This window comes from Rhinatrema bivittatum, chromosome 5 (genome assembly GCF_901001135.1).
Source record: "Rhinatrema bivittatum chromosome 5, aRhiBiv1.1, whole genome shotgun sequence".
Taxonomy (NCBI): Eukaryota; Metazoa; Chordata; class Amphibia; order Gymnophiona; family Rhinatrematidae; genus Rhinatrema; species Rhinatrema bivittatum.
The window spans coordinates 165,639,178-165,652,483 of record NC_042619.1 but is presented as its reverse complement, the minus strand read 5'-3'; the positions used below and the strand labels follow the sequence as shown (position 1 = coordinate 165,652,483).

The window sequence follows — 13,306 nt, the reverse complement described above, 5'->3', positions numbered from 1 at the left end:
GTTACAATATTATCTGCACAAATATTAAGGAAACAAATTTTTTAAATAAAATCAGTATCATCTGTCACAGATATAATACAACATGTTAAGGAATCAAATAAAGTTCCAGATCTGAACTTTTAATATTTCTTGACCAACTACAAGTATTTTAACTTTGCTGTATTTTTCTAGTACTTTGAAGAAATGTAAAGTTTTCTTGGCTCATCACAAACTAAACAGTGCATAATTATAATTTTTTTTCGGCGGCTCATTGGTTTTGTAGCTTTTATCATTCCCTCTGGTCATTGTCATCCTATCTTGTTTGTATCAAGTCAAGCAAGATTGCTAAATGTAATACCAGATGGAAACCAAGACAAACAAATATGAAACTGCAGCATTCTATGCATTTCATTTCTTTTCCTGACTCTATCAGATATGTTTATTAGTTTGCCTTAATGTGAACTCTGTTTGGTACAATTAGTTCTCAAGTGGTAGCAACAGACTCGTGATATGCAAGTCTCATCAGTATAGTGCAAAAGCCAAAAATATTGAGCCTGAAAACATTGTAACTTCTGTTAATATTTGTCAAATGAGTGGAAAAAAAATGCACTCTACCAGCAATTAGCATAGGTCCATCACATGACATGAAAATGATCAACTTTGCTATAGTCTGACATCCATAAAAATTTGATTCATTTAGTTGCAATACTTCTATCTTAACAGAAAAAAAAATATTATTGAAATCTTTAATAAAAATGTCCTTTATGTTCACGTGAACTCTTCTTTCTTACATCCCCGTCCAAGCCCAGGACACCCTGACTATTGCCGCTACCTCCAGCGGTGTACTGAACAAACACCACCCATCCATATGGCCACATGAATTCCCTTCACTACATGCACATACCAGGACACCAAAGCACTTATTAAATGGCTGCGGTGAGTGTGACCATCTGTCCCTCACTCTGCCATTGTTTAATTCCCACCGTATGCAAATCCCTCTGATCACACGTATTCAGATCAAGCTGAAAAAAGGAGAAATTTTATTAGAAGATGGTCAGAATTTGTCTGTCTTGCTAAACCGCAATATGGCAAAAAAAAAAAAACCCAACTAAAATGTGAACATTCAAATTAAAGGCAGAAGGATAATGTCCGCACAGCTGACAGTTCAGGTGTACTAACAAATCTAACACGTTCAAGGGACTTCTTTGTTGGTGGCAGAGGAAAAGAGAATAGGAGATACTTAATAAATCTGCAGATCGACAGTTAACAATAATAGATTAACCGTCCTTCAAACCAGAGTGCCGAGAAGACTGATATCAAACAGAAAGTGATTGTATCATTTACAAAATGAAAGAGAGTAAAAAAACCAACAAAACCTATTGGGTATTCATTTACAAAGTAAAACAGTAATATTGATAAACCCCAATTCCAATTACAATATTCTTTTTAAAATCAATGTAGTAATCATTTTGAAAATCAAACACAAACACTGCTTTCCTGATCTGTTATTTGAGAGGGGTTTTTTTCCACTCTTTAATTATAGATGAAATAAGATGCAACCAATTTCACCTGTCTAGTATAGTCACTGTGTAGACTATGAGCACAGGTTGCCAATTCAGGGACCAGAAAGAGTGCTGAAAAATTGTTCTGCAAGTTCAAAACTCCTCAGCTTATTCCAACAACAAGGGGAAAAAAAGTTTTAAACCTACAAGGAGTAATGTTATTTACATCAATACACTACAAACCCTGTTTTTTTAAATTAAATTTTCTTTGTAATACTGTTATAAACATATATAGCAGATACATTAATCCAACACTAAAACAAGCATGAACTCATACTGCAGCAATAAAGAAATCACCTTCTACTGCTATATTTCTATGTTACACTCTCGTAGCCAATCTGTACCAGAAGTAATGATCAATGCACATACTGCAAGACATTTTCTCTACATTTAGTTTTATGGTTTTTAGCTGAATTTTTTGTTAACTGCAAAGTTAAAAAGAAAATACTAAACAAAAGCCATTATGGTTAAAATATAATAACTAAAATAGCCATATATTGGCAATCATGTAAAGCAAATTGACAAGTACAACCAATAGCATTTATTATACACAAAAATATGTGGGGAAAAATTATAAATATGCACCCACACATGCATTTTCTATTATGTTGTAAATTATTTATAGTAACTCATGACTACTGAAGTATGCAAAATGCAAATAATGATTTTATTCAACAGGGGGTATCGTACATGAACTAAGATTTAATATACTAGCAATAAAGTCAGAGCTTTACTTAGTATGTTTCATGGAGTGCATCAAATACAACATTACACTTTTTACCAATGTAAGTGATTCAAATTATATTGCCTGGGTGTTGGCATTCTGTGACCTATTTATAACCTTCAGTTTTGAGAGTATACTGTATTTAATATTTTTAGACAACTTACTGCAAGATAAGTAGAATGCAGATTGGCAAGCATGCCATGTATTTATATACAAACACACACACACATACAGAAAGTATACTTGAAAAATCAATGACTACAACCTCATGGCTGTCAGTTGGGCAAGCATACTCTACTGTGTTTCCAATATGCATTATTATTGAAAACTCAATGACTGTTATTGCAAATAACAATACCTCATCAGGTTGCACTTGTTTCAAATAAGTAAAGACACTATTCTATATTTAATGGTAAATTACATATTCCTAAATTTAGTCCAGAATTTTATTTTTAAAGCTCTTCCAAAACCACTTATCCTAGATCTAAAACTGTGTTACTGTAATACTTTGTTAGTTTGGTTATGATTGTGAAAATTTTAAATTATCTTTTCAAAACTATAAAACATACACCTTACTGCAATGATTACAAATTTTAGTCAGAAATTATTAAATTCTGATTAATAGGCCTTACCAATACTAAAATGTAGCTGTGGGCCTTGTAAGTGTCTTATAGCTCTAAGGGTCACTTAGTTTAAAAGGCTTTTTATGAAAATTATTATTCACACATTCACTGTGGCTCACAGGTTATCCTGATACTGTGACTTTAAAACTTCTGTTTTAAACATAATAATATGTTAACAAATGGACTACATGTTTAAAATGATTAATGTGCATAAAACAATACAAAGAGAAAAAGACGTGAGCTACACATTCTAGCTGCAAAAGTAAGAAAGTAAGTACATTATGTCACTGCTGATGTAAAAGATTTTATTTCAGTTAAATTTTATTATTTTTAGAGGCAGCTTTTCCACTGACTCATAAAACCTCAGTATCCAGATTTTTAACTAAAATATTGTATTTAGACGATATAATTTTCCATTCTTTCAAAAGACTGCCCAACTACCAACATGCTGTACATGTATCTTGTTAGTTAAATTAGGAGTCAATGCTTGATTAGATCAAGGTGACTGAAGAAAAAAATTAATTTTCAGCAGTGTGTTGAAAACCATGCTTGATTAAATGGTAATTTCATTCAGACATCTATTTCACCTTATACAAAAGTGATGTATAATTCTGATACTGAAAAAATATGATTTATGCTAGTACATGGGAGATAAAATATTCTGATAAAAGAATATAAAGCAACACTGATCTGGTACTTCTGTCATCACTTTTTCTTAGTACCGGTAATGCTTATGTTAAATTATAAGAAAATCAAATCTGATCAAAGGCCACTAACATTATATATACTTGACCTGTATAATTACTCCTCAAAATAATCTCTCTTTTAAAAAAGAAAACCACAGATAACCATTTTCAAAACCAGGATATCTCAGAAATATTAGACATGAAATTCATTATACCACTATGTATTTCATGTTCATTATATTAAAGAGACATCATAAAAAATGCTTGTATTGAAAATATATTTGCTATATATGAGAAAAATATCTTTGGTAGCAATTAGGTTGGTTGTGTTTTGCTTAATGCATACTCTTTTACAGCTCCTATAATTAAGCATGCCCTGGTAAGATGAATAAAGGCCAATACAATTTTCTGTCATGCATATTCATTAACATACCTAAATGCTATTCTAACTACTTGTATTATTCTTATCAGGGAGCTGTGAATTTTTAAGTATACAGATTCCTGTATCGGTTCATATTCAAAGTACTAACCGTGACACTAAGAGGTCATTCTGTGATTTGGTATGCTTCCCTTTCATACTCAAGTAAAGAACTTCATCAATCCTTAATCTACAAAGACATAAAGAAAATGCATGTTCTAAACACTCTACACAATACACTTCAGCCTCTTCCAATTATCCCTCCTAAACCCAACTAATTCGCAATCCCATGCACACCATACATTCGCACCTCCATAATTGCCAGACGGAACCCCCTAATGCTTCAAATGTTTTGTGGTCAGTGTGTTTCCACACTGAAAAGGAACGTGAAAAAGCCCAATTTATTAAAACAGACATGAACATAAAAGATCATTTTCAAGAGATGTCTTTTTACAGCCACTATCTAGTAATTTAAACTGAAACTACACAGGGATACAAAGTTCTCTAAGAGACTGTGCTTGAGATAGGTTAAGAAAATATCTCCTTGCATATCGAACTGTAAATCAATAGACCTTCCTTATGTAATTCTGTTTTAAATGCTCTGCTGCTGTCTGCCACCAATTATTGTACTCTTATTAACATCCTACATCTAATCTGTTGGGTGTAATAAATACACTTTCAAGGGAGAAGTTTTACTATATACAGTGAGTTTCACCTATGAGTGTGTTTTTTATAAATTCGCTGGTTATTTAGGGCCAGATTTAAAGTGAGAGAATAGGACAAAAGTGTGCAAAAAGCCTGAGTCACTGGTTCACGTTTCAAACTTGTGTTATATCAACCCTTTTTTGTGTCTTGCAAAGTTCTGAAATAGCACCTCTCTGGTGCAATGATCCTAGAACTTCTAGAAAGGAAAAAAAAACCACAGAAGAATTGTGTAAGCAAAAGTATGTGCAAAGTACTGTGGAACTTTTGTCCCATGCTGAAAGTGTACATGTTCAGGCATCAGTCCTATATTGCTTTCTGCAAAAGCGTTTGCTGGTTCATTTATTTTCTGTCAAATGTGTCCCTTCCTGAAGTGGTTGGAAATTATATCAGTTGACAAAAAATGAGCTATTTCAAAACTTTGCCAGGGAATATAGCTCCAGAAAGCTAGCCAAGCTGTTCATTTTGTATTGAAAGATAGTCAAGAAATGTATTGTTAATCCAATAAAAAAGGTATCACTTTTTGTTTGTTTGTTTTTATTGCCCTTTATTTCTATGCAAAGCTGTACAAGAAATCCAACAGGCTTTTTACACTTCTTTCCTCCTATTTGTGCCTGAAATGTACATTTAGAGTGTAGTTTTAAATCTGCCTTTTGAGCTTTGCAACAAAATGGCCAATCTGTTTTTTTTCATGGACATATTAATAATCTCCAGCCATTTTGTGGACTTCTTTTTAATTACCTAATATTATCTGTGATTTAAAAAATAGTGACCAAGTACAAATGGTACCTTCAGCTATATTAGTTCAGCGTTGACATCCTAAGAGAGAGAAATAGAGAGAGAGTGTGTGTGTGTGTGTGTGTGTGTATACAGATATTGTACACACAGTTAATATACAGATATATACATGCACAAAGAATGTACATATATGACTATCCATATACACACATATGTATGTGTGGGTGTGTGTATACACACACACACATATATATATATATATACACACAAAAGCACACAATTATATACACATTCCCTAAGTTACTGGTTCTACTTCCTCTCTCTTCACACCTGTTCCTCTAGTAATGAGGATCGCAAAAAGTTTTCGAAACCCTACTCGCCAACCCCCCTCCCAATCTTCCATGCCGACACTGCAAAAAACCGTTTCCCGCCCTTTCCTTTGCTTGGGGGGGGGGGGAGGGGAGAACGTTATCGGCTGAGCTGTGGGATAGTTCAAGTCATTCACCTCACGACTTGGCTCTGGTCTATTTCTCCCCTTCGCCCCTATCAGGGCACCTAAGCATTCCCCTGTTGCTCGGTGTCCACGTTTCCGTTTGTTTTCCCAGTTGAAAACTTTCGGCTTCCGTGCCCTGCCTGTCTTCTCCCTTCTACAGGTTTCTAACCAGCTCTGTCCCCTCCCCCTCCCCATGTAACAATTAAGTTTTAATGTCTCGTGCTTTGAAGTCGGTTCCCGGGGAAACGCTCGCGGAAGTTGCACATCTGCCTTTCCCTTTCCCCCTGCTGCCCCTCTAACCTTCGCGAGCATTTCACCGGGAGGGGTTTTGTTGCTATTTACAAGTGAAGTATCAGAGAACTGAAACGAAAAACTGAAAACAAACAAAAAGCATAACAAGCCAAAAAAATAAGAAACCAACTCTTCCGCTTCTGGTACCTGCGCCAGATGTTGGTTTTGGGAAGGACTGGATGTGAGATGGAGCTAGAGTGCGAGGAGATAAAGGATAGGTGAGCCAGAAGGGGCCGAGGGGGGGGAGGGGTGGAGAGAGAGAGCGAGAGAGAGAGATGAAAGTGCAACTTTGCTCCAATCCAATCAACAAAAAAGTACAAGCAAAAAAAAAAGATGAAGCGGGCGCTAGCGGATGGTGGGGCTGGGGGGGTGCCCGCCGGTGACAGCGGCCGAGCCTCCCCCACCCCCCTGCTCTTACCTGGCGTTGGTGCAGTCGTTGTAGAGGGTCTCGAAATCTTTCCTGGAGATGAGCTTGCAGCGGTTGACCCCGGGCTGGATGGCGCCCAGCCCGCGCAGGATGCGCACCTGCTCCACGTTGCACACCACGGGCGTGATCTCCAGGCGCTTCAGCTTGGTGTACACGGTGTGCAAGCCGCCCACCAGGTGCTTGAGGAAGAGGTCGAACGCCTGAGGCAGGCAGATCAGCTCGCAGCCCTCCACCGTGAACGAGGCCACCTTGGCCCCCCGCAGCTCTACCATCTTGCACTCGTTGTTCTGGGGGGTGTTTTCCACTGGCGAAGGCGTGGAGTAGACGGGCTTGCCCGGGGGCAGCGGGGGGCCCGCCGCTGCCGCTGCAGGGGTGCTGCTGCTGCCGCCTCCGCCAGTGCTGGAGGCGGCCGGGCTGGTGCTGCAGCTGCTCCCGCCGCCGCCGCCGCTGGAGGTGACCGTGGTAGCCGTGATCGGGTCCGGCCGGAACAAGCTGGGCCCGGAGGAGGAGGAGGCGGCGGCCAGGGACGGAGCCGGAGAGGAGGTGGACGAGGAGGAGGAAGAGGTGGCGGCGGCGGCCGCCGTGCAAGAAGAGGTGGGAGAAGTCGAGGTGGAAGTGGCGGGAGCGGCCGAAGTAGCCAGGGGAGGCTGAGGAGGCACCAGCTGGGTCGGTGGGATGAGCGCAGCCGGCACGGCCATGGTCACCTGCGAAGAGGAGGAGAGAGGGGGTGCGAGGAGGAGGGGGGGGGGGGAGGGAACGACCCCCCTCCGGTGAGAGAGTGAAAAAAAAAAAAAAACCCGGCTCCGGCTACTCCCCACCTGCTTGCAAAACCCGGGCGGGAGGAGGGAGGGCAGAGGCGCAGTCCTGCAAAGTCCGCTGCCAAAAGTGCCGCCTCTGCTGCTGCTGCTGCTGCTGCTGCTGCCCCCGGGGCGCGCCGAGTGCGCGTGATGGCTCTGGGGCTCCCGAGCTAGGGCCGGGCGGCAGACGAGGAGGAGGAGGGCTCGAGCGCTAGCCGGCAGAGGCACATGGGTGAGGCGGAGGAGTGACAGCCACGGAGCCGAGCGGAGAGCAGGAGTGCCGCTGCCTCGCCTCCCCGGGCCAGTTGTTGTTGTCACACGGTTACGGCGGGGGGCGGAGCTCCGGCAAACTTGAAAATGCCCCGCTCTGGCTGTGTGTGTGTGTGTGCGCGTGTCTCAATCTCCCTCTCCTCTGCAGACACACAGCTTGTACGGGCGGCACCAGGCAGCCCTCCCCGCCCCTCCGCCCTCCCGGCGCACGCTCCACGTTTCGCCACGGGCCACTGCCGGCCCCGAAAGCGCTGATGCACAGCTCTCCCGCGCCCCCCCCCCTCCCCTCCCCCTCTGGGTTCCCCACTACTACTAATGCACGAAATGGAAAAGTTTCCTTGCTCCAAGTTTACCCAGGGCTGCAGCAGAAATAGCTGTTGACTTGTGGAGCAGCGTGCCGAATCCAAAACAGTGTCCGAGCTCTTCCCCTTAACCGTTTTAGCGACTGCTGGAGCAAAGATGATGTTACTGGAGGGACTTCGGGATTTAATAGCATATTGGGTCGCTGGTGGCTGAAATTAGTAACAAGTTCTGCCAATGGCTGTCTATGCCTAAAACATTTGCTACTACTTGTGTATGGTTTTTTTCTGCGTTTACTGACCAGAAACGTTTCTAATGGGCAGGGTATGTGCGTTTTCCTCGGTACGTTTATCCAAACTGGAGGAGACTCGATTGCATACTTTCACCGGAGGTCCCGAGTTATTGGGAACCGTCCCGCAGGTCTTGCACAAATGAGCTCTCGGATTCTTGTACTCCGGATGCAGAATGCACAATGTGCACAATCCTGCATGCTTTGCTCAGGACTCGCCAGGTTACCATGGCTCGCTCGCATGTTTAGAAATATCAACAAATAAGTCTCCAAATCTGTCTATTGCTTCGTTCTAAGAAAGTATAAAGTGGATGATTTCAACTGCCTTTAAGATTAAAAAAAAAAAAAAAAGTTGCATTATTTTTTTCATTGCGTATTTTGTGCGGACAGGAAAAATGAGGGGATTTGAAGCTGGCAACTTGTTGAAAAGCTGTCGCACACGTGCACCGCCTTCCCTTTTTTACTTACATTACACTCCTAAAACAGATTTAAGATTAATCAAACACAAACTACTGTTGCATCAACTCCCCCCCCCCCCCCCCAGTTGAACATCACATGCTATTTGCTACCAGCTAACTACCCTCAATACTGGATCCTTCGCCTTTTCCTTTCATCTCGTTATAGTTTCATGGATGCATGAGCCCATGTGAACTGTACGAAGAGGATTTAGATATTAATTCAAGTTACCGGTGATCTTTTAATACAACAGTGGGATTTAACACATAGTAATTCAGTCAAAAGACACAGATTTATGAAAAGATGCTTCAAAGCATCTTGCGGTGAGAGTCTCCATCGATGAAAGGGAACTGTTGGATTCATCTTTAACAGACAGGAGCACTGATTTCATTTCTGCTTTTTTTTCCTTTACAACTTTCTTTAAAATTGCACTTTGATCGCTAAACGGAATAAAGCATAGCTAAGCTTTTTTTTTTCATTTTGGCCGTGCTATTGTTACAATTCCCTTTCCAGAATTTGCAGTAGCCAAACCATAATATTTGGTAATTCTCCCTCTGTCAAGTAAGGGGGGGGCTTATTGTGCTGAAATCAATAAGACTGTTTAAAATTCAAAGGCTTGCAAATCGTTGCGCTTGTCCTTTGATAGGGCCTGTGCTGATTAAAACGCGACCAGGAAAGCCTTAATTGCTGCGCGAATTAAGAAGTCTTTAATTTCTGTACTATATTTATTTGCAGCAACATCTTTCTTTATATTCGTGGAACTGTGCCATGGCTAGACACTCTATTATTCCTTCTGAAAAGGAAAGCTTTATGTGAAAGAGGAACCGATCCTCTTCAAGTTGTCTGCTTTGAGAAAACTCCGCTTTTTCACATCATGGTTCCATTCATTTTTTTAGGGGGGCCGTTACCTAATAAACATTCAGTGCACAGCAGGTTGATTGCATCATAGACATCATATGTATGTGACTCAGAGTAAAGACTTGACAAAACACAAGCTCCGTGGTGGCACCTCTTTGCAGACACACTCGAATGATTTGCCTTAAAGAAAATGTCATCCTTTCCTTCAGATCACGTGGTGGGGAAGACAGGTAAGCAGCATTTGAAGGGGTGTGTGCATCTGCCTAGCTCATAAGCAAGTCTGCCCTGATTTGGCTGGTTCCGAGAAATACTGCACTATTACATCTCATATCCGTTGTTGTTGACCTTTTCCTCCAAATAGCTCTCAAGTGGAGAAACTGACTAAATCAAAATTTCACAAAGCTTAGCAATCAATAGTCTTTTTTTTTTTTTTTTTGTATTTTATCCATGCGGCATTATGATCCTGGCTGCAAGGTAGAAAGCAGAATAGAGATACATGTATTGACAAAGTCGTAGTAACGCAGATCTTTCATCGCCAGGAGGTCAATACATCAATTTCACGCGAAATTTTTATAAAAAAAAGAAGAAGTGTTTGCACGTATTTTGGTCCCATAACGGTTGAACAACTTAAGCCCAAGATATGGTACTATTTTTAGCATTATGATATTTCTTGAAAACATGCCAAAAGACAGTGCCCTGGGAACCAGGGGAAAGTATTCTATCTTGTGGTTGCAATGTCAAAATAAGCTGGAATTACATATACAATTTTTATTTATTATTGCTGCATATTCTAATTTTGACATATATCTCCCTATACAAAAACAAGAAACAGAATTCCCCTTCAGTGACAGGGTAGGAAGATAGTGTAAGTTGATCAGATGCAAATTCAGAGTTACCATTCAGGCTGCCACCTCACTCCCCTTGTCCCTCCTTCCCAGTGAGAGAATTTTGCGGATTCGGAAATTCCTTACAGGACACTTTATAAAACCTTGCAAACTGATCGGTCGCTGGCTGTCTTAAACATGTTTGTTATTTGACATCTAATGGAAAATGGAAATGAGATGTGGAAGTTGAATATTGAAAGGACCCATGCAGCAGACCACTATCACCGCCAGGTCTTCGAGACCGGCCATTATATAAAACTAATGCCACATGTCTGTCACTGAAATACAGACGGGGGAGGGGAGGGGGATACCTCTTCCTCAATCACAGATCTATGGACGCACCAGGTTTGCAACTTTGCACTTACATGAATGGTGCAGAACTGCTTGCAATCAGAATAAGCAAAACCACCTCTAAGGCCGTCATGCAACCACGGGGTTTTCATGTGCTCAGTTTAGCACAGATGTTTGCACTGATAATATAAACCGATCAGCACATGGAAATTGAGCACTAATACCGCAAAATCAGTTGTTGGGTTTTTGGTGGGGGGGTTTTGCAGGTATAGTAGCTCTCTTGATGGCTTGTCCAAGCCGCTGTCATCAACCCTCTCTGCACCAAACGGACGTATAGTTCTGTTTTTGGTAATCAACAAAACTGCACTGATACTGTTAAAGAAAAGAGAAATTGACCAGCGAATATTACTGATCTATTACTGAAGTCAATGCTAACTAAACTCATATTGACTCTCTTCAGGCTGTGTAACCTACAGCCCTGCCCTTAAAATTTCATTTCAAAATGTAAAATTATAAAGTTTCCAAACTGTGCTCTTTTGCTAGTGTCAAGGGGAAAACGAGCAAACACTTGACTCCACAGCAGAGCAAAACAGCCAGCGAGTATGCCCTGCCTGTTTTAATGTATTCAAAAGTCTCAGGCAATAACGAACCCACGGCATCAAAGATAAGGGAATTATAACCCGACTTCTGTTCATAAACTGCGTTATCTCTGTAAGTGATGACACAAAACATTGTGCAATTATTTAATTGTACTTTGCCATCATCACCCGTTTCCAGTGCAACGTGTCTTAATTCATCTATCAACAGGTAATAAAAGTTGCTCAGGCAGATATTTATATCCATTAAGCAGAAAGAGGAATAAGACCTCTGATCAATAATTTATCCAGAATACCTACTGCAGACATAATAACTGTAATGTTTGCAAAGCAATTTCTCCCTCTCCAGGCTTCACAGTCAACGCGAACCAGCCACGCCGTTAATTTCCAGCTCCTGCAGACAAGAATACAAACAAATTACAGAAAATTAGATTTTGCTTAACATTTGGAATGCCTTGGTGGGAGAAAATAAAATTGTAATTATGATGCAGTTTCTACAAGTTGCCGGCATGCGCCTTCCTCCTGTGACCGGCCGAGCCGGCTAAGGGAAGAGGATGCGGACGATGAGGGGACTTTGCTGAGCAACGAAACCCTCCAAAGGGGTAGAGGAAGCGCCGGATCGGGTTTGGACCTCTGAAACGCGGGAAAATGAAAACTTTCAAACGTCTGGGCGCGTTTGCTGGAAGTTCGAGGGCTTTGGAAGTCACGGGGAAAGAGCGATATGAAAGAGGGGGAAATGTCTGGGGTTGAGGCGGGGGCAGCTCAGGCAGAGTTTTCGGTTAGTTACATGGTGTGGGTGCGTTCATCTCAATAAATGGAGTTGTTCTTAGTGTGTCGCGAGGTACATAAAACTTTGCATTAGTTACTTCCACCAACTCGTGCCTGGTAATCACTCTCAAAAGTGAAAAACAAGTACCAGAACGTACTTGGGCAAAGAAAGGAAGGATGACTTTGTACTGGCTCCAGTTCTACGGGAAGATCTTTTGTTTTAGTTTCTCTCCCAATAAAGGACACATTGGAAGGAGAAGCCCTATACCAGGTTTCTTCAGTCCCAAGAACCTGAATAAGAAACCGAGAGACTGCTTTTCTCGCCCCGTTTGCTTCAGTAATCCTCTGAGAATACCGAAAGGAATGTCAATGCTTTGATACCTGCAGCTTCGAGCTGTAAGTTGGGCTGATGCCCTCTGTGTAAATGCATTGGGCTTAAATAGGAAATTGATCTATCTATGTGTGAATGTTATATATGAAACAAGTTCACATATTAGATTTTCCGGAAAACATATAATTCTAGCTCCAAAATTAGTGGCAAATATTTTGACATATTTGCATTTTAGGTCTAAAAAACACACTTTATAAGAAAAAATAGAAAGGGAATAATGCTGCACAGCAACTGTTTGTGAAAATGATTGCAGCTTTTCAATGCTTCAAATAATTGATAAATGTTCAAATTCATTTTCAATGTACGTTTTAGAAACAAATAACAGCCATTAAAAAAAACCTATGCTCGATCGTTCTCTTAATAACCCTTTCATCAATCAAACAAACAAACAAACAAAAAAAGGAAAAATAGCTTGTGTATGACAAAAGAGACGGAAAGGAACAGAGCTCAAAACACGAAAATGATTTCCAATAACTGTTGCAATGAGGCGAGCTCAGCAGATTTTGAAAGATATGCTTGACATCTGTTGAATTTTTTTCCAGCCATTTTATATTTCCAATAATTAACAGGTAACTATTTGCAATATAATATTTGAGCAGGCGTTTTTTGTTTATTTTTTTTCTCGAGAGAGCAGAAATCAAGCTCAACAAACCCAATGAAATTTCAAGGACGTTTAAAAGTTTCTGCAGTCTGCTGACATACCAACAGGAAAAACTCGTTAACGCTAGAAAAACACGCAGCAAATAGTTTGTCATTGTCTTCC

At 40.8% G+C, this 13,306-nt stretch overlaps 1 protein-coding gene across 7 annotated transcripts in view; it reads right to left on the bottom strand.

The window, feature by feature from the left end:
- Positions 1-7,828, bottom strand: part of DACH1 (dachshund family transcription factor 1) — a 1,193,143-nt gene extending 1,185,315 nt beyond the window's left edge. For 2 of the 7 annotated variants that reach the window (XM_029603011.1, XM_029603016.1), the window contains exon 1: positions 6,635-7,436. In XM_029603011.1, coding sequence (XP_029458871.1) covers positions 6,635-7,341 — 707 coding nt within the window. In that variant the 5' untranslated portion in view covers positions 7,342-7,436. Of the gene's footprint in view, positions 1-6,634 lie in introns of all 7 variants that reach the window. The other 5 variants (XM_029603010.1, XM_029603012.1, XM_029603015.1 and 2 more) reach the window with 5 other exon arrangements.
- Positions 7,829-13,306: the final 5,478 nt, after the last annotated feature.